The 20862-nt window shown below is 56.6% G+C and overlaps 1 protein-coding gene across 1 annotated transcript; it reads right to left on the reverse strand.

Annotated features, from left to right (window-relative positions):
* Nucleotides 1-2513: 2513 nt before the first annotated feature.
* LOC142603986 (noggin-2-like) lies at nucleotides 2514-4379 on the reverse strand. Its single transcript, XM_075767659.1, has one exon. It carries the CDS (start codon nucleotides 3245-3247, stop codon nucleotides 2609-2611), a length of 639 nt encoding a protein of 212 aa, XP_075623774.1. The 5' UTR covers nucleotides 3248-4379; the 3' UTR covers nucleotides 2514-2608.
* Nucleotides 4380-20862: the final 16483 nt, after the last annotated feature.

Consider the following 20862-nt stretch of genomic DNA (forward strand, 5'->3'; position numbering starts at 1 on the left):
CTGTTGGGATTATGTCAGAAATATTTTCCCAGAATGCCCTCCCCCCATGCTCCCTCCTACAGATGTTCGGCCCCCACACCACAGATGTTGTTCCTCTTGCAAAATGAGCTTTCCCCTTCCTCTCCCAAATGCCCCTGATGTTTTGCACATTGCCTTCATCGAGGTCTCTTTTCCACCCTGCCCTCCGCGTCCCCCCCTTCCCCAGTCCCTCGCTGACGACCGCGCAGAAAGGCCAACCTGCCTCCTCACGTGGGGCTGAGGGGATGGCCGCAGGGCTCTGCGGGGACATCGGCTGCTGGATGTCACTGTTCCTCTCGCCTGGTCCCCATCGTGCCTGTTAGAAAAGCCCTCTCCCAGTTTTGGCCTCTCTCCACGCGTGACCTCCGGGTTCTGCAGGCCTGCTCCAGGGGGGCTTGCCAGACCGCGGTCCCCCCGGAGGAAGATGGAGGGATGCGAGCCAGACCCCTCAGGGGGTCCCAGCACCTTTCCACGGGCTCGGCGTCGTGCCGCTTTCCTTTGCTGCGCACCGAGCCGGACGGGGACGGGTCTCCCCACCGCTCCGCAGACGGCTTGGCGGAGCATGGCTCCTCGCTGGCAAGGGCCTTCGGCAGCAGTTTGTTCCTCGGGGATGCCGGGCGCGTTTCAGACACCGGAGGGAATGGCCAGACCTTCCCCTCCAGCACCGGCAGCCCACACGGAGCACGCAGGGGGACGGCCTGCCAGACCGTCAGGGCCTCGCTCCAAGCCCTACGACAGACAGACAGACAGACAGATCTCTGTCGGGAGCGGGCTTGCACTGCCATGCCCCCACTCACCAGTGCCCGGCTCCTCCCCAGCCAGCCCGGCTGCCGGCAGCCTGCCTGCGTGGAGCCGTCCCGTCTCTCCCGTGCCCCGGCTCCGTGAGCTCCAGCGGCAGAGCTGGGGGTCCCACCGGCCCCAGCCCATGAGGGTGGCAAGGCGAGGGCGTGCAGCACCGTTGCAGGATCAGCGCTTCCTCCTGACCCCGCTGCGCCGCGGGAGAGAGATGCCAGCCCTGGGCTCCGTCGCGGCCGCAGGGCTGGGCACAGGGCTCGTCTCCATCCTTCCCTCCTGTGCTAGTGGCGGCAGCCGAGAAAAAAACATTTGTTCTGACACACTGGGCTGCCGAGCTGTGTCAGGCGCTTTGATGGCCGGGGCGGTAACCTCAACCGCTTCCTCTGCCAGCGGGAGAGCCGAATCCAAGAGCCACAGAGCATGCGGGAGCCCGCGATGGGTGACACGAAGCAGGAATCTCCCAAGGACTTCAGATGATACCTCCTGTCCAGGACATCGCAGCTCTTTCATGCGTTACGAGCCACTTCTCTCCCATCTTTTTTTTTCTCCCCAAGAAGTTATATATGCAAAGAAAGCCCAGAGCGGCATCCCAGAGAGGCGTAAACTGGTGGAGCTCTACCAACCTTCGGGGCGTCTCGTGATTTACACCAGCGTGGCCCAGCCAAAGCCCTTTACTCATCACCTGCTCCGAGCAAGAATTTGAGTCTCCGCTCGTCTCCCAGAGAGCTGGGGTACAGCACGGGGTTTTTCTTCAAAGATAGAGTTTATTGCTAAAAATGTTTTGATCAGTGATAGCTCATATTTACATTGATATGTTTTTAAAGGAATATTCAAGTAAACATTTCCAATAGTTTCTGGCATAATCTCTAGCTTTTTTTCCTATACACAAATGTTAAAAATAAATAAACTGTACACCGAAAATTTCCTTTAACATCTCTACACGACTATATGTATTCCCACACAACAAAATGATTCCACTCTTTCATAGATTTGTACTTTTCTTTAAAATTTCCTCCTTAATTAATCGTTATACACTTAAAAAACCCCTAGAGAGCTTGGCAAATTAGTTCAAACACCAGTGACAAGGTCTGAAGAAGACAAAAAAAAATACAGCACAGAGAAACAACCATCTTCAGGGATGCTGCCGTCCTTTTTTTTTTTTTTTTACCCCCCCCTCCCCCTTTTCCTTTTGATAAAATCATCTTTACAGGAAATTTCGGCCCTTCCCTTCAGCAGGGAAATGCTCAGGTTCTGTGGGGATGGGTTTAAAATGTGGTCCTATGTCTTTAAAATAATAATAATAACAATAATAATTATAATAATAATAAAAAACAGCTGCGATTTCCCCCCTTTCCTTTAAAATCTCTCTATTTACACGGCTGGTAATTTTTTCTTTTTTTTTCTGTTTTTTTTTTGGTTTTTTTTAGGTTTTTATTTTCCTTTTGTTAGAAGGCTATATATGTATAAAAATAGACATCTGATTGTAGTGCTTTACTGTGCCTTTGGCCTGCCCTGCAGTTCCTGGGTTCACTTTTCCCCTTTTCAAATAAAATAACATTAAAATAAGTCGTGTCCCCCCCCCCCCCCCAAAAAAAAAAGAAACCAAAAACCCCAACAACCCCAAAACAAAACAAAAAAACCACCTGGTTCCTCCCCCCCCCTTCCCCGCACTGGGGGGGGGGGGGGGGGGGGTGGGGAAAAAAAAAAAACCCAACCAATCCCCCCCCCCCCCCCCCCAAAAAAAAAGAAGATCATCCAAACGACAGAAGGCGGCAGTGCAAGGGGCCGAGGGAGGCTAGCAGGAGCACTTGCACTCGGAGATGAGCGGGTACTGCACGGGGATCCAGGTGCAGTACTTCTGGCTGGACCAGCCCTGGCAGTGCCAGCGCAGGAACGTCTTGGTGACCGACTTGACGGGCTTGCAGAACATGCCCTCGGGCAGCGAGCAGGACTTCTCGGCGAAGCAGTTGCCCTCCTTGATGTAGCGGGGCCAGAAGCGGACGCCCAGGTCCTTCCAGGTGTAGAGGACGGGGCAGTAGGTGTACGCCCAGAGCCACTGCAGCACCTTCCGCCGCGCCTTCTTGCCCACCTTGAGGCGCGGTCCCTGGGGCGGACCCAGCTCCAGCCGCCGCAGCTCGGCGGGCAGCGCCGCCCGCCCCCGCCCCGCCGCCGCCTCGGCGCCCGAGGCGTTGGTCGGCCCCGGCACGGCCACGGCCATGAAACCGGGGTCGAAATGGCTGCCCAGTTTCTTCCTCAGAGTCCTCTCGTCCAGGTCCTGCTCCTTGGGGTCGTACTCGGGATCCGGGTGCTCCACGATGTCTTTGACGGGCAGGTTGTCGCTGGGCGAGGGTCGCAGCCGCAGGAAGGGCTGCCCGCCCCCCGGTCCGAGCAGTCCCAGGCAGGAGCAGAGCAGGAGCGCCCGGATCGCCGTCATGCTCCGGGCGGGCCCCCGCCGGCCCCGGCTCGGCGCTGGCTTCCCCGCGGGGCTGGCGCTGCGGGCTCGGCTCCTAGCGCTGCCCGGCGGCGCCTGCCAGCTCCCGGGGACTCATAAATAGGCAGAGACAAAAGTCCGGCGAGGCCCGTTACTTTAAATAGCTCGGCCGGGGTTGTGTGACAGACGCATCTGAGGCTCGCTCCGCGCCCGCGGCCGCTGGCTCCCCGGGGCTCCCCGCCGGGCCGGCTCCAGCCGCGGCCGAGAGCGCCGGGGGGTCCGTGCCTCCCCCGCGGGCGGCGGCGGGGCAGGGCAGGGCACGGCGGCGGCCGAGCCTTCCTCCTCCTCCTCCGCCTCCTCCTCCTCCGCCGCCGCTCTCGCTCGCTCCCCCCCAAAATTCACAGCGGACTCGTCTCCATCGCCATGGTGACAGCTGGGCCGAGCCCCACGACAGCTCGTCTAGACGGTGTGACAGGGTTTGGCGTGAGACCGGAGCCCGAGAATAAAACCCTCCTTTATAGCCGGGCGAGCCGGGCGAGGGGGCGGGGAGGAGGGTCACGGCGCCGCGGCCCGCTCGGGCGGCCCCTGCGCGGGCACCGCCGGGGCGCGGGGCTCAGGAGGCGGCGGGCGGCGCCGGCAGCGCCCGCGGCCCGGCCGGGCTCCTCCTCATGGCGAGCGGCTGGGGCGGCCCGCGGCCCCCCCGGGCATCCTCGGCGGAGGGGGTAGTGGTGGTGGTGGGGAGTGTTCCGCGGCACCGGCGAGGCGAGGCGAGGCGAGGCAGCGCGCCCCGGCTCCCGGCGCGGTCCCTGGCGGCGCCCGCCGCTCCGTGGGGCTCCTCGGCGGGGGGCAGACGGGGGGGGGGCGGGCTCGGCCGCCGCTCAGCAACCCCGGCGACCCATGCTGCCGCTGCTCCGGGGGCCCGGTCGGCCCCGCCGCCCTCAGCGCATCCAGCCGCGGCTCCGCGCCTCGCCCGCTCCGCGCCCTGCGCTGCCGGCTCGGCTCGGCTCGGCGCAGCCCAGCCCGGCGGGACTCGACTCGGTGCAGGTCGGTGCAGTCCGCCTCGCCGCACAGCACAGCCCTCCCCGCCGCGCCCCGCCGCCCGCCCGCCGCGCACTGCCGCGCCGCCGCTCGCCGCCCAAGTTAAATACGCGCCCGGCGCGCGGCCGCCCCGCCCCCGCTGTCACTTTCGCCGCGCGCTGAGTGACAGCCGCGCCCGCGCGGCCGCCGCCGGGTCCTGCCGCCCCCCCCAGCCCAGCAGCCAGCGCCGGGCAGCGCGTCCCGCCCGGGGCGAGCGGGGGTCGCAGGGCGCTGGCCCGGGCTGGGGAGCGGGGTGCTGCAGGGCCAGGCACGGAGAGGAGCCGCGGCCACCCCTCCGGCAGCGGGCACGGCACTGGGTGCGTAGCATGGGCCCTCAAGGCAGAAGGAGCCCTTGCCTGGCCTCGGCATCCTCCGTCTGCACCGGCCCGGGGTGGTCCGGGCACCAGCGCAGACCTCCTGTGTAGCCGGGCCCTCGCTCTGCCTCTGCTGTCCACAACCACTCTGCTGCTCCACCGTGTCTGCTTCTCCACAGGAGCCCACGCCACCTCCAAAGCCCTCTTCCAGCTTCAGGCAGAGCTAGAAGATGAGCAGGGCACCACATCCCCGCAGCCCCTCCTGGGCAGGACCCCTGGGGCAGCACACCGGAGCGTAACTGCCAGATGCGCTCCAGCATCAGTATCTCGGCAAGGGAGCATCCAGGAGCATCACTCTCGCCCGAGATAAAGTGTCCCCGCATCCCTCAGTGCGACACGGTGTGATAGCAAGCCGGGATAAATCAGCAGCTCGCTCTTCACCCCCTTCTCAGCAGCGTGGGGCTACATCTCTCGGTGGAGCTGGACCCACAACCTTTGAGGCACAGAGGGTGGGAGCCTGGTGTGTGTCAACACAGTGAAAACCCAAACCCTTCTCACCTCCTTTACCTCCACATTGCTCGGCACTGAGCTCACACTTGAACCATGTCCAGAAATTGGACACACAGCTGGTTCCTCCAGGCTGACAGTGTGTAAGAACATTCCTGCCCATGCCAGTCACTCCCTCCCAAGGGCATGAGATAACCAGCTACCCACTGGGGCCAAGGCAGGGCGCGGAGGGAATGATGCAGACCGGGAGGCCGATTTCTCACCGCTATGGGCTTACGACCCACCAAGACCAGCCAGGAGTGCCCCACCAGTGCTCGCTGAGCACACGCGGAGCTGCCTTTGCTCAGCAAACTAACGAACGGCGCATCTCCCCCATTTTTTTGCCTCTTTGTTATCCCAGAAAAGCCAAATGTTGGGTTCGGACAGGAAAAGAAAACAACCCTCCCCCTCCCAAAATGGAGAGGTTGGAGATCCAGTCCTAGGTCTGCGTAAAGTCAGAGCATCCCCTGGACTTCAGGGAGACAAAGCTGCCGCACGCCAGCTCGGGAGCCGGTCGCAGTGTGTCCTGGTTGTTTACAGTGCGCAGGAGTGAAGTGCACGGTTTAAACGTATCCAGCCTTTCTTCCCTTGCTGTGTATTTCTGCTATCGTGATCCTTGGTTTGCCGAACTCTGGGCTTTTCTTCGCTCCTTTAGCTCACACACTCTGCAATTACAGTCATGAAACAACACTGTTCCCCAGCTCTTTTATCATTAGATGTCAAAACAATTTGCAGAAGAGATGCGTATCGTTATTCCTCGATACTGAGTATTATCAGTGAACATTCTCATTACCAATTTCCTGACCCCGATACGCAGCATGCGATGCTTGAGCCGAAGTCAGCCTTGACGCACGGGGAGATGCGTTCTCTGCCGTCGCTTGCTGCTGGGTGGGAAAACGCGGGTCTCTCGGCACTGTTAGAATTAAAGCAAACACAGTAATGAGAAGCAGCTCAGGGCAGAGACACCCAAGAGTCGAGAATGGGACAATTACTCAGCGAGATGCGCTGCTGTTGGCACTGCTGCCTTAGTAAATTCCGGTGAGGGGATTAACATCTGACTGTAATTGTAATAATAAAATCTGACATGTATACAGCATTTTTCATCCTGAAGGATCCCAAAGCACTCAAGTAACTTAATTCCTTCAGCTGTCTCCTGGACTTTATAAACATGCATCTTAACCATCCCACGCCAGGCGAGGATGGCTTAGCTCTGGGCACGCTCACGTCACTTGGACAGGTCCCCCGTGGGAGAGGAGAGGCTCGCCAGGGTGGGCTGGAGCAGGTTTCCCCTTTGGGAGGCAAGATCCCTGGAAAATGGTGCTCGAACGTCCCAGGGGCGGGCGGGGGGGAAGGCACCAAGGTCTGCAGGGGGCTTGGGAGACCCTCCCAGCCTTTCTAGCGGGCAGCCCACGGCCGCGCTCTTGTGCCAGCCGGTGTGCGGCATGTCATTTGGCGTTCTTCTGAACTTTTCAAGGGGCGAGGGGAATACAGACAAGCCCCTGGACAGGAAATTTCAAGCCTAACTCTGCCCGCAGGGTCCACCAGCCGAAGGCTCCTTCTCCAGCCCCTTCCCATTCTCCTCTCTTCGGGACCAGAGGCACCAGGGCAAAATCCTATTTATGGCTGCTGGGTGGAGTGCTATGCATTCATATACCTTCCCTCTTACTGCTCTCTGCGCCCAACTCACAATCTAGCCCTTACTTAAAGGATTTAAAGTTGGAAAGGGTACATATCACATACAGAAAAGCCTTATCAAAATAATTCCATTTAAGAAGACATGATGTTAAAGGCACCTTCTGAAGGCTAAAATGGTTGCAAACTGCTTGGTTTTGCTTCTTTCCCTTATCTGGCATCCTTTTGCCATCTAAAGAAGACCCAAAAAATTTTGTGACAAAAAGAAAAAGGCATTTCTGTTTCACATTTGGAACTTGGGCAGTGCCTATGCTGTTTTCACTGGAAGGCTCCACAAGCAAGTAAATTCCTAGTAGCAGCAAAACATCAGTGATACTGTCTTAGCAACACACTTACTCAACTGACAAGGTTTTTTATCTTTTAGCTTATTTCACGCAGAACTAATTTAACTCAAAGCCAGGGGTAAAGAAACAGAACGAAATTATCTTTGTTACAAAGTCATTCCTGTTCCTTCAGCTGTACGCACAAAAGCTTCCAATTCTCACCTTGAACCATGAAAAAACCTCCTGCTCAATCCAGCAGAGCAGGAAGCCCAGATCTGGAAACCTGAAAAGTGGAAAAGAGAGGAGAGGAGAGGAGAGGAGAGGAGAGGAGAGGAGAGGAGAGGAGAGGAGAGGAGAGGAGGAGAGGAGGAAACCCAACTCCCAGCCAAACATCCTTTGTATCTTTTGGGGTTTTTTTGGTGCTTTTTTTTTTGTTAGGTTTTTTTTAAGTTTTCCAGGCTCTCTTTATGCTTGAGGAATAATGCTGATGGGCTGGCATGGCAAGTATGGGGAAAGGCTTGGATCTGACAAGACAAAAGCTCTAATTTTCACTTAAGGAACCAAGAAAAAAAAGGACTAAACTATGGTGCACCAGGTTTTCATTAGAGATATGTTTATTTTCCAGTAGAAATACATTACCCTGCTCTCGTCAGTGTGTCTAAAGGAGCGGTTCCCAAAGTATGCCATGGCAAGTGGTTGGCAGGGGTCCACGGAGCAGCCTCCCGCAGCAGCTCACGGGCTCGCCGGTTCCCTGTGCTCTTCTGCGAGCGGGAGGAATTCGGAGGCTGAGATCGGCCGGCTGGCCCCAAAAGCTGGTGAAGGCGAGGGAGACGGCAAAGCCCACGCAGCCACGCGGGGCTGGCTGCGACTCGGCACGCACCTCTGCCCAGCGGAGGTCAGGGGCAGGACTCCGGTGTCTCTAGTCGGCCAGATTCCCCTGGGGCAAAGATGTCACCATAAGGGTCAAACGAATGGGACATGGGGACACACTGAGTGTTTCTCATTTTCAACATAGATCTACAAAAGTTTGATTTACGTAAGCAGTTCAGTAGTTCTGATGTTAATGAAGTTACTCACCAGCTCACAGGTTGCTTTTCCCATCAGGAATGGGATGGGAAGAGAAATGGGATGGGAAGAGAAATGGGATGGGAAGAAAGGTGACCCCAGCCACCTTCTGCTTTAGATGGACCAAGATGTCAGGATGGAGGCCTTGAAAACTTGCCAGGGCGAGCTCTCCTCTCCCAGGGGACCTGGAGGAATGCTCCTCGGCGGAGAGACCAGGAATGATCACTGGATGGCCGCCAATGTTAAAAAACAACAACATGAAGCTCTGAGATTTCTACCCGCTTGGCATACATCTGTCACCACATGTGTTGACACAGAGCAATGCTGCCACGTCATGTTGTACGTGGCAGTCGCTGTCAACACTAGTCCAAGGCAGAGAGAACTGCTCAGGGCAGCTATTTTTTTGAAAATGTCCCCAATAAAAGGGCTAGAGCGTGCTTTGGGGACATGGCCCACCACTACGGGTGGCCACTAAGCTCTGGCTCAGGGACTCCCGAGCCACTCTGCAGGGAGAACATGTTGTAAGCCAAACCCAAACGACCAGCTCTAGGCCAACCTGGTGACACAAGACTTTGCCAAATTTGCCACCCCTGCCTTTCTGCTCTGACAAGCCCTGCCTTTTGCCCTGTGCCACTCCGAAACGCAGGGAGACCTGGCAGCTGGTGATGGGAACTCTTGCCATGCAGAGGAACCGGATGAGCCGCAGCCCTGCACAACGCACCCAGCCATTGCCCAACACGGCTACGAGGAATCTCCTCCAGCCGCAGTCGGACCAAAGATCCAGCTACAGCCCATCCGCAGCCCGGTCCCCATGCGTCTCTTCTCACAAACATCCATCCCCCCGCAAACGCTGCTGGAGGACACAGCACTTTCCTTTTGCTGCCTCTTCTAGCCTGCCCCAAGCGCTGGCTCAAACTCTCCTTCCCAGGGGCCCCCGGCAGTGGGGTCCCAGCAGTCCCAGCCTGCCCTCGGGCCCCTCCCCAGGCCAACGTGCTCCAGGCTCTCGCTCAGGTGCAAGCCCGTGTCCCACCACGGTGGGCTTGAGGCCCGAGGGAGCACTGCAGTGAGGATGTTCCCAGGGAAACTAAGTTGTGGCTGTAACTGATGGGTGATGGAGGGACCCAAAGGAGCTCCAGCTCAGGCAGCAGCCAAGAGAGGGCTCAGTGCTGGCTGCTGACCCCCTGTAGGGTGCACAGGGAGTACGCGAGGGGTTCAGTCACCCGCACTCAGCTCCACAGAGGTTGAATTGCTGCTGCACCAGCTAATGTACTGCTACCATGGGACACCTCCGTGCTGAGGTTCCAAGGGACCTGGGTGACCTGCCACACTGTGTCTGCAGCCCGGCTCTTCCCCCCAGCCTGGCACCCCAAGCACCCACCATCCTCCCCTGGCAAAGTGGCTGTGTCCTTGGAGTTGCACTAAAGGAAAATGTGCATGGACAATTTTTTTTCATCTTCTTATGTTTGGGTTTTTTTTTTTTTCATCTTCAAGGTTTTTTGATCTTCAAGGATTTTTTATCTTCTTTGATTTTTTCATCTTCACAGGTTGCCCCAGTGGGTGGCCTCAGGAGGCAGAGACTTGCTCCCATAACCATGCTGTGATGCTGCCATGCCTGTGGGACTTTCTTGCAAGGTTTAATACTGCCAAAGCCTGGTACTTCTCCTGTACAATAAGGGGCAAGGGTCAGTCAGAGAGAAGGTCCATGGGTTTGCTTCCTCCTGTTTCATGCAGTTCCAGCAGGCACATTTCTCACTGCAGTGACATGGGTCCCTGCCCAAGAGACCCATGGACCAATGACCAATGGAAGGCAGCAGGAGGCATGGGCTGACCCAGGATGGAAAACGGGATCCTATGTCCGCATGTGGCCTCGTGCTTACCCTGAGGAAGACACCTTTGCTGTGGAGCTCTCCCATCTACCTCTCCCTCCCATTCGTACCTCCTTCCCCTTGTCTTTAAATCCCAGGGCTGAGCTTAGCCCCTGAGGGTGATTAGCACTGAGCCGCCTCGTGCTGTGACAGAGCCCGTCCCAAAGCCAGGAAGGGCAGAGCAGGGGTGCTGGTGTCCTAGTGATTGTCCTCGTGGAAGAGATTTCTTTTCACTCTGGAACACTTCACACGTGATCTAACGGGGCACACCAGTGCCGGCTTGGACCATCCTCTGCGGTTCAGTGCTGGAGGTCACACCAGCTTGGAGCTGCAGCTTCTCAACCGAGCGCACGCAGCCGGCTGCCTCCTGCCTCCTGTTTTCTTCCACAGCCAGGAAACTTGCTGCTGCAAATCCTACACCTGACACTTCTCACTCCAGCCTGCAAATTCAGCAACGGAAGAGAAGGTTATATGTTTGACAAAGGTCTTGCTAACACAAGACACACAGCAGCATCCCAGCTTTCCTAAGTGCAGGCTGGAAACCCTGCTACCTGGTTCAAAACCTGCGGGAACTACAGCTTTCCAGCTTTCCGTAGGCTTTGGCCAACTCCCTGGGGGAGTTTATATTGCACCCATGCAGCTTTCTCTCAGCTGTGTTCTGCCAGTGTATTTGTTTTCTCTTGATTCAGTTCCAGCTTTACTTGTCCCTAAGATGCTCTGGAGATGTAGGGAGATAAACACAGTGACTCAGGGACCCCGCGGGAAGGGAGCAGGCAGAGCCAGGGGGTGGGTGCCAATCCTCCCTAAATTCCTGTTTGAAAAAGCCTGTCTGTGAATAATAATTCAATGTAATAACGTCATCTCTGACCAGTTGTAACTCTCCCTTCAGACCCTGAGGAGTGTGAAGCCCAGGAGGAAGGCAGCTGTTGCGGAGTGGAGGGCACGAGCATCCCGGAGCATGGCCCACTGGGGGGCAGGCAGGGAAGGACTTGCAGGACCAGCAGCACATCCCAGTGCCTGCCAAGTGCTCCCCATCTGAAGACCTCTCCAGACCTGGGTGGCTTGGAGGGGAGCCCCGGCCCTGCATTCAGGACCTGTTCATATGGCTGTGGCACAGTCAGGATTCGGCCCTCCCAGGGGCTTGGGCTGTGCCTCCCGTGCTGCAGCCGGAGCTGGGCTTCACCGCCCTCCCCCGGGACGCACGGCACGGTTTGCAGGGGTGAGAACCTGAGAAGGCATTTGCATTTTGCCCAGATTTTCCCGGTTAATCGGGACCCTTCAGTCTAGTCGCTTGCTTATTTTTTTAAAGCAATGAAAGAGATTTCCCAAATCCAGCCGGCTCTAAGATTACACACAGGCAGAGACACCATCAGTCTCTGTCAGTCATTCCCTCCAGCCGGAAAGTTAGCGGCAAAGGAGTTCAAATGCAGGAGCGGCGGAGCTGAGCCTGGCTCCCGTTCACCCTCCTGTCCTGTGCAGCCCTTCATGGGTGCAAGGAGCTGCTGCTCTGACCTGGGGTGTTTTGCTCCCGCTCCCTGTGTGCAAATGCTTGCAAAAGATGCTGCACAAAAAGGATTTGCATCCAGAAGCTTGTGTGTCTTTTATCAGTCCTGGAGGGGACCACAAAGGGAGCGAGAGAAACGCTCTTGGTACAGCTGACGCTTTGACGTGGCCTTTGTCCTGACGTACGTTTCAGAGGGCAGCAGCAAAGAAGAAGCAGAGGGAAGGAATAATATCGAGCTGGAGACAGCTGTGAAATGTCGGCTCCAGAGTGAGGATGGGCTCTTCAGTGCCTTTCCTCCCAGGTGAGAAATCCCTCCTGTTCATGCCATTCAGTCTGGGCCCTCCATGGGCTATGGGCTCCACCAGGAGAAGCAGTGATTTCTTCATCAAAAACTGGTAAAGAAACCAAAAGCCTTGCACCATCACCCTCAGAGCCCTCCGAACTGGGGGTTTCATTCAGGGACCAGCGCCAGCAGGCAGAGAGGGCAGCACCTGCCCGTGCAGTGGCCAGAGGAGGGGAGGAATCCCCAGCACCCTGCCAGCTCCTGCCCGCACTCCTCAGCAGGCAGGGTTTCCTCCGCACCCCGTGGAGCAGCGGAGGTGACTCTCATGCAGCCCCTGCCCGTGGAGCCGGCTGCTGCAGGGTGGGGGGGGGGGGGGGCAGGGCACGCCCCACAGGAGAGGGGACACCAGCACCAGTTGCAAGAGGCTGGAGTGTACTGGGGAGGGACAAGGTCACCTGCACCCTCGTAGCTGGGGGCTTTCCCTCAGCATCTGCACGGGTTGCCCAGCTCTGCTCTCCCAACTGGGCAGGAACATCCATAGGAATGATTTCATTTTTCTGATGTCTGAATGAAACTTTTCCAGACTTTTCCTTTTCTCCAGAGGAAACTGTTTGCTTAATTTGACCTAAATTCAGGACAAGCCTTGATTGCTCTGAACCTGCATTTAAGAAAAAAAAGGAATAAACTATTCATCTAAAAAATTTCATTCAGTGCCATCCAGACCTTCCTGCTCCAGCACCTGGCTGCCTGTGGGGAATGCGCAATTTGGAGAGCAGAGATGAGGAAGGGGTACGAGGAGGTGACCGCTTAGAGCCCACTGCATCTGGGGGCTGGCGCTGGCAGCGCAGGCATCTGCAGGCAGGATGGTGCAGACAGAGAGGACGTGAACTTGCTGGAGAAGAGTAAGGAAGGCTGCACTTGCTGCATGAGAGTATCCTGCCCTTCCCTCCACGCTGATGTGAAGCCCAGACCTGAAGCCGCTCCAGGTCGCAGCAGGGGGTTGGCAGTTTTTGTCCAGTGACCGAGTGATTTATTGACCTTCTGTGCCAAAGGACGTTCCTCATTATTCAAGTCAACTTGAATTATCCAAGTCAACTTACAGTCGTGCTTCTCAGTGCCTTCAGATGTCCACAGTCTTTGTCCCATCACCCCCTGGTCACCACCAGGGCTCCTGCTGTGTTCCTGCACTTGACTCCTACACAAAGCCAGAAGCAATAATAGCACAAGTAAGAGACAACGTAAACCTGACTCTTGCACCTGTGCCAGGAGGTACGTGGCACTGACTGGGACCTGGCTGGAGACTGGCCGTGCTGGAGCCTCGCTGGAGCCAGGCTTTGTGGACATGCTGAATGAGATATTCTACTAAAATCAAGTATCTTATCCTGTAGCTCATCACCTTGTCTCTCATGTTTTGTAACTCTTCAGCTTGGCTGGAACTGCAGAATCATAGAATCCCAGAATGGTTTGGGTCGGCAGGGACCTCACAGCCCATCCAGTCCCACCCCTGCCATGGGCAGGGACACCCTCCACTAGCCCAGGTTGCCCAAGGCCCCATCCAACCTGGCCTTGAACACTGCCAGGGAGCCAGGGGCAGCCACAGCTTCTCTGGGCAACCTGTGCCAGGGCCTCACCACCCTCACAGGGAAGAAGTTTTTTCTCATATTCAGATGGAACTTCCTGCATTCCAGTTTGGAAACTGGAATTTGGACACTGGTTATTCAAGCAGTACTTTTCATATGGAGGCATGCTGCCTTTAATCATGAGAGATTAAAATAGATAGGTAGCAATGTTAAAGATGAGCATCTACATCAGTGTTCATAACCTGAGGGTCCCCATTGCTGCACTCTTCAAGACAGCCCCACTCTGGGGCAACATGGCAGGAGATGGTCCAGGTTTCCCTCGCTACAGCTCTGCTCAGCTCCAGCCCCACCGCAGCCCTTCCACTTCCCCCTTGTGACCCTGCTTTGCTTCATGACCTCGCTCTGATGCCATACACCCACCAGCTCCTTGCCCCAATCTTCATGCCTCCAACTGGTGACATGAGCTGCCCAAGGAACCCCAGTGCCCATGAATCCCTTGAGGTCACTCTCCTTGGCCCCGTACGGGTCTCCCAGATCCTCTCCCCGCTGCAGCAGGCTGGTGAGGAGCATCACCCAGCCCAGCCCCTGGGCACAGGCATCCTGCTCGCCTTAAACTCCCTGTGCTTTCCACCAAGGTCAGCCCTGGCTGTGTGCCTCCAAAGACTGCTATAGCTAAAAGGACACCAGTCACGGGAGCCCCAGCATTTCGCTGACTAATTTCCACTGGAATCAGGAAGCTGAGGCTACAGGGAGAAGTTATGAATGAAACGAGTCGGCCCTGGGTTCCATGCAGACCAAAGGCATTACCATCCTACGCGATGTGTAATTAAATTGTGGACCTCATCGCCACAGGATGCCGCGCAGGCCAAAAATACACACAGCTTTGAAATGAGATTAGACAAATTCACCGAGGGCAGACTCCGCGGTGGCTATTACATGGGACGACACGCATACCACTCCTGGCTCAGGAAGTCGCTAAGGCATCAATTGCTAGAAAATGGAAGGGTATCGCAAGGGCAGATCGCCTGCCTCTATCTGCCTGCAATTTGTCATCGTCACTGCCCGGGACAGAGCTACCTCAGCTGACCCGGGACCCACTGCAGTCCACGCTGCTGCTCTTTGCAGCTGCATTCACAGGTGCCTTGTGGAGGGGATGACACACTGCGGAGTGGTGAGTTTTGGGGACCCCAGCACCCTGCACCAGCCAAGCCGTGTGCTCTCCTGCATCACCTTACCCTCCGAGCAGCCTCTCCCAAACCAGCCCTCTGAAACCAGGGCTCAGAACCCTCCTCACTGCACGCGACTGCCCAGAGATGCTGCTGCTGCAAGGTTAGCAGTTCCTGGCCCTCTGGGGCCAGACCTGTTCACAAACCTGCGAACCCTTTGGGCTTGTCCTTTCCTTGCACACTGACCACCTCCTGGAGTGGATGAGCGTGAAGCCAAATCCCTGGCTTGCCCTCCCTGCCTGCCCAACCAGGAGCGGTACTGCTGAACATCTGCTCTTCCCCACTCCCAGCAATAAAATCTCCATCTCTGCAGGCATCGTACCAGCAGCTCCGAGGTGCTCCTGGTGCAGAACCGCTGCCCGGTGCTCTGCCAGTGCCCGGACTGAGACCATTGCCCAGCATGGCAAGCTCCCAGTGCAGCTGACCCAGCTGTGCCATGGAGCTACCGGCGGGGCTGTGGTCACGGCAGTGGGCAGTCACCTTGCATTGCACCGTGTGCCCCAGGTCACACTGCCGCCCGCCTCCATCCCCACAGGGCTTAGTCCCTGCACACTCCAGGGCTTTTTCCAGGCTCTCTCATCCCTCTTCCCCGGCACTCTGTCCTGGTTCCTACACCCGGAGGTTTTTCACATCCACTGGACCACAGTCAGCTCAGTTTCAGGAGTCTCTCTCTGCCCTGGGTTCCTTTGGCTGGAGTCTCCGCTCTTGACCCCTTTTACTCTGTATCTCTGCATCATCCCCTGGCAAGGAGTCCGCAACTTAATTCCATGCTGTGTCAGACCATAATGCCTTGTCAGCGTATCCATCTACTCCGATGCCTCCATCTCTCCTGCTTCTCTAATTGCACCCTCTAGTCTGGCACTTGTTATCACGCCTATGGTCTGGTTTAGGCTGCTGGGCAGGGAGTGTGGGAGCAGGCGCTGTGCGGACTGGACTTTGCTGCTCGTGATTACAGGGGACTGGTGCTCGTGGCTCAAACCAGTTTGCCCAGCTGCCATCCTGCTGCTGGCTTGGCCACGGTGCCACGTGCATGGGCAGGCTGGTACACGTGCAGCCTCCTCGCTGGGGTGTTTCCTTTGCCCTCCCTTGCATGAGCATGAAGGTCTGGATCCCCTGTGGAAGGAGAAGGAATAAAATTCTGGTAAAGACTTTGACTTTGAGGTTTGTTTTTGTTGTTGGATAGATCATCAGGAACAAAAAAAACCATGATAAATGAATAAGAGGAATAATGCCTTGAGGAATAAGGCCCAAAGTTTGGAGGAGCTGATGAAGAAACTGCGGGGACAATACTGTTTCTTCATATAAAACCCAAGAGAGGGACCAGGCACACACAGAACACCAATTTGTGTGCATCATTTTGGAGACACAAAGTCTTCTCACCTTAAACAGAGGGCAGTTAGAGAAGTGTGGTTTGAGAGTATCGGTGAAAACATCCAGTACTGAAGAAACTGCTAAGAGATGAGGAATTGGATGGCCTGCATGTGCTTACACTGCTCACAGGCTTGTCCTCCACTGCTGCTCCTACAACACTGCCTGAAAACAGCCTGAATACGAGGAGGCCTCCATCTGCTGTGTAAGGGTGTTTAAAACAGGAAGGGTGTAAGTGGTGTAAGCAGAGGAGCAGCACTGGTGAGATGCAAGGGACCTGGGGCTGGTCCTCACTCTGCAAACCTGGCTTGCACCCACCAAGGAGGTTGCAAAGCCGTGGGGACTGAGCTGAGCACAGCTTAGCAGGCTGGCTGGCACCTCCCCACCCTACCCCGATAGCACAGGCAGCCTGAGCTTCGGAAAACCTTCAGCTGAAACCCAGCGGGAGCATAGCTGCTAGAGCGGTCATTGCCCCGCAAACATGAGCGATGGCAGAAGCCACATAGCTGTTCCTGGGAACAGTCTTCCCTGCTCTTCTCTTTTGGGTAAGGCTTGCACACATAATTTTGAGGCGGGAGAGGTAAGTCTCTGGTACCCAAGAGGCAGTAGGGCAGTGCCACAGCCATAATAAAGAAGTAGATGTTGAGATGGGGATAGGGTCGTGCACCCGCGACATCCATTGTGCAGGAGTGTCTCGGGCTCCAGATATTGGTGGGACATGTGAGGACCACAACAGCAGCCTTGCTCAAGTTATCAGAGCAGACAGAGATTGGGAAAAGTGGTTGATACATGTTTTGCTTCTCTTTTTCCCTTCCACCCTTCAGTTGCTCACTTCTGGTTTTGTTTTTCTCTTCTTTTCAAAGGAATGACTTTTAATTTACTTCTTAAAAAAAAAAAAAAATAAAATCTGTCCTCTCAGCTCCTCCACAATCCTGCTCACCCCTCTCCCGCCTCATCTCCATCCTGCCTTTCCCCATTACATGCTTCCCCCTCGCCCTCACTCCTGTCCCTCCTCCTGCCGCCTGCATCCTCCCAGCCCTCGCCCAGCTGCCCTGCCCCGCTCCGGGGCTGCAAGCTCTGCACCCCCTCCCCTGCCCCCTTCCCAGGCCCGGAGGTACAAATGATTAGATTTTCAGCCCAATTAAGGCAGGCTGTCTCCTGGCTGGGACAGAAAAGGTTGGCTCTGGAAGGTGGGAAACAAGCTTTGACAGGTCCTGGCGTCCCCAGCGCCCTCCGATGGCTCTGCCTGCTGGGCTCCTTTGTGCTGCTCCAGGAGCAGGGCCAGGGCTCAGCTGGGGGTGCGTGAGGGTCTCCTCTCGCCCCTCCTCTTCCCCAGCCCAGCAAAAAGAATAGCTAATTAAGAGGTCTAAATGCAGGCAAAACTAATTCCCTATTCAGAGCTCTGACGGGCAGTGGGGAGGGAGGGGGAAGGCGGCAGGCAGGCGGTGAGCTGGAGATCGTGGCATCATCTTCTGCAAGAGCCGAGGACCTGGGGCAGCAGGTTAACCCTCTCCTCCCTGTCCTCCGGGCGTGGGCGAGCTGGGCGAGCCGCATCATCCCGTGTCCCTCCCGCACCGGGGCAAGACCCTGGGGTCCCCCCACAGCAGTGATGCTCAGCCACACATGCTGCAGCTCCTGTCCTGACCCACAGCTGGCTCCATCTCAGCCAGGCTCTGTGAGGAGAAGCTTCTGCCACAGGTTTTCCATCCCCGTTGCCCTCCCCTACCACACCCGAGTAGCACCAAAAGGCTTTACTTGTACCCAGCAGCACCACATCATCCCTGTGAGCCCCTGGACAGCCCCTCTGTCCCTGTCCCAGTGTTGTGCCCCTGAGCCCATCGCTGCCTGTTCCCAGTCTGAGCCTTGAGCCATGAGCAGCCTCCCGAGGCAGCTGGGAACGGACCTGAAGAGCTCAGCTTGTGCCTGGATCCTACAGCCCAGGGTCCAGCCCCATGTGATGCTGCGATACCGTCCCATCCAGCCCTGCTCCTGCTCACCTGAGAAGGGCATGCTGCCCTTCCCCGCTTTCTGCAGCACAACCTGAGCCCGGCACAAGGACTCTTACCTGGCTCCAAAGTGGTCAGGCTTTAGGGAAGTGGAGGCAAAGGGCTGAGGCTACTGGAGGGTAAGGCTGCACTGGAAGCGGAGCATCCTGGCTAGCCCAACGGGATGCTGCTGGGATTTAATTTGCTTTGCAGCACTCCTCAGCACTTGTGCAGGGAATTACATGAGTGTCACTGCAGGCAGGATATGGCTCTTCATTTTCTACGTGCACAGATCAACCTGTCTCTGCAAAGCCAGCTTCCTGTGCAGCCCTGAGGCCGGGTCAGTGAGCCATGACCCATGCACAGCCCGTGCATGCTTTGCAGCCAGCATCAGGCAACACCTGGGGACTGCTTCTGAGTTCCCATGCAGAGGCACAGGGCACGGGGAGGAGCAAGGTTTCCCACACTGCCTAAAAAAGTCATCCAGAAAAGTCTGTTCCCTTGGTTCATGCACTCTGTGGGAACTGAGCTTCCTGGAGACTCAGGTCCTCACTGGACTAAGAGTGTCCCCAAATAGGTGGAAAAGGAGATGGCAGATAGCCTGTGGGTCACTGCTACTTCTGCCTGCAGCGACTTCTCTCTTCCCTGCCTCCAGCTCCTGCCAAACACATCTGGGTTCACATCCAAGTGAGGATATCCCCATTCCAGGTATCCCTGTCCTCAGCCACCCGGCTTCCTGCTCCAGAGGTGGACACTCACCCAGTACGGACCAGCAAAGCTTTGCTCTCTCCAAGACAGCATCAATTCATGCCAAGGATCTGGTTATCTAGTCCTAAAATCCAGCTGCTTTTCTCAGAGCCCAGTCTCCCCTGCCGTGCACGGTGCACTCAGCAGCCTGTTTTTCTCAGCAAGGATTTAAGCAGGGCACCCCGTGGCTGTCAGCCCATGCACGGTGCATGTTGCAGTGGTGGTTGATGCCTCTCCTGCAGCAGGACTGCGTGCTGCCTGCTGAGCCTCTCCCTCCCAGGTAGCGCCTGAGCCAGAGAGTGCAGACAGGGTCCTCTGTGTCCCCAGTGGTGCAGGACACTGATGCCATCTGCACTGGCATCGAGTCCCGTGGGCGATGGCAGGTGACGAACGTGCAGCCCCAGCCTATCCCCTCCTCCTGAGGTTATCTATAGAGGGATGAGTGAATTCAATGATAATTAGCTTCCCGGCATGAATCACTGCCCTGTTGGGAGTGGTGAGTGGTGCCAAAGAGCGATCCAAAAGCTTTTGGCTGCCAGAGAGCTGGGAACATTCAGGCCAAACTGTGGTTAGGAGGAGACTGGAGTCTCCAGAGCTTCCCAGCCCGTCGGCGGCTGACCAGCCTCTCCCAGCCCTGCCTGGGAGCCGCCGTGCTTCACCCCCCTGGCCGGGTCTCCGGGGGAGCTGGAAGCAGCCAAGGCTGGTGCAGGAGGTATGAAGGGTGTCCCGGAGCCTTGTCCCCAGCACGCCTCGCCATCCGAAGGGCATGACGGAAGCAGGACTCTGCTCTGAGAGTAGCAGACCGGGCTTCAGCGGCTTGAAAGCCTCCTCGTGCTTCGCTGCACACGCTGGTGTGCACCAGGCCAGCATCTGCAGAGGCTGCCGCAGGCTCCGAGTGCCTATTCCTGCCCAGCTTCACCCTGCTCCTGGAAGGGTTTCTCCCATGGGCTTCCAATAGCTTCCTGGGATTCTCTATTAAATAAAAAGCGCTCAACACAGTCTTTCCCTGGCTTTAAGTGAAGCATGGATTGCAATTTTACTTGTTTTTTCTGAAGGAAGCCCTGGTGTAGTGAGTGTTGAGCAATCAGGTCTCATAGTACCATCAATCACGGTTCTTTGCACTATGAGTTGTATTCACCGGCACCTCCCAAGATAATGTCCGCACGGGGCCACGTGCCCCACAGACTCACAGCTGTAAATCTCCTTCAGCCTGAAGAGACAAGGTGGATAGAGAGTGGGGGGAGAAACCTAGCTCTCTATTTTTCATTAAAACGGAATTATTTTCTTTAAAAGAAACTGGGGAGAAAGCATCAAGAAACATCTGTAGAATTTCCATGAGGTTTTACAACGTCATGTCTTTCAAAGATATTCCACAGAAAATACTAGCAGCCAAGTGCCTTCACACTGCTGGAGAGCTGGGGGTGATGGCCACGGGTGATGCTACGTCTTGAAACCTTTGGGTGACTTGACGCACAGCAGGAAGAGGAATTCAGAGAAGCAGCAGAAATGCCAACCAACCTCCCCAGCCCAGCTTTCCCCCACCATCCGGGGTGTCCAGCCGGCCAAGGGGAGCTGGGTACCCCCACACGTGGCCGAAGGGTGCGTCTGCTGCAGGGGGGCACACGGGCCGGGGCAGCGGGAAGGGATGCTCAGGGCCCCTCGGCAGAACCAGCCCTCTTCCTGCTCGGGCTCCGTGGTGTGGCCATTTCCTTGGTCTGGGCCCCAATTAAAAGAGCCAAAAGGAAAGGGCCGGAGAGAAAGAGTGAAAGAAACAACATTTCCTGCCTGAGGAGATTAACTCTCCAAATTACATGTGAACAGAGGGGGAGACGAGAGGGGAAAAGGAAACCCAGCTTCCACCCCAATAAAAGCCAGTTCATTTAATAAAGGAGGAGTGAGGAGGGGGAAGGTGGCTGAAAGAAAATGAGGCTGGGGGGTGTGGAATTAGCCTTGTCAAACAAGGGGCTTTGCTGTCCCAGAACTACTTCTTTATTGTTCCAATTTTTCATGCTTACTTAGCTCTCAATGCTGCACAAGACAACAGCTCATTATCGGGGGGGGGACGGGGATGGGGATGGGGACAGGACGGACACGGCTGCCACA

Source organism: Balearica regulorum, chromosome 15, assembly GCF_011004875.1.
Source record: "Balearica regulorum gibbericeps isolate bBalReg1 chromosome 15, bBalReg1.pri, whole genome shotgun sequence".
Lineage (NCBI taxonomy): Eukaryota > Metazoa > Chordata > Aves > Gruiformes > Gruidae > Balearica > Balearica regulorum.

Bases quoted from the DNA above. Each gene is read 5' to 3' on its own strand.
- LOC142603986 (XM_075767659.1), bottom strand. From the start codon at position 3,247: ATGACGGCGATCCGGGCGCTCCTGCTCTGCTCCTGCCTGGGACTGCTC.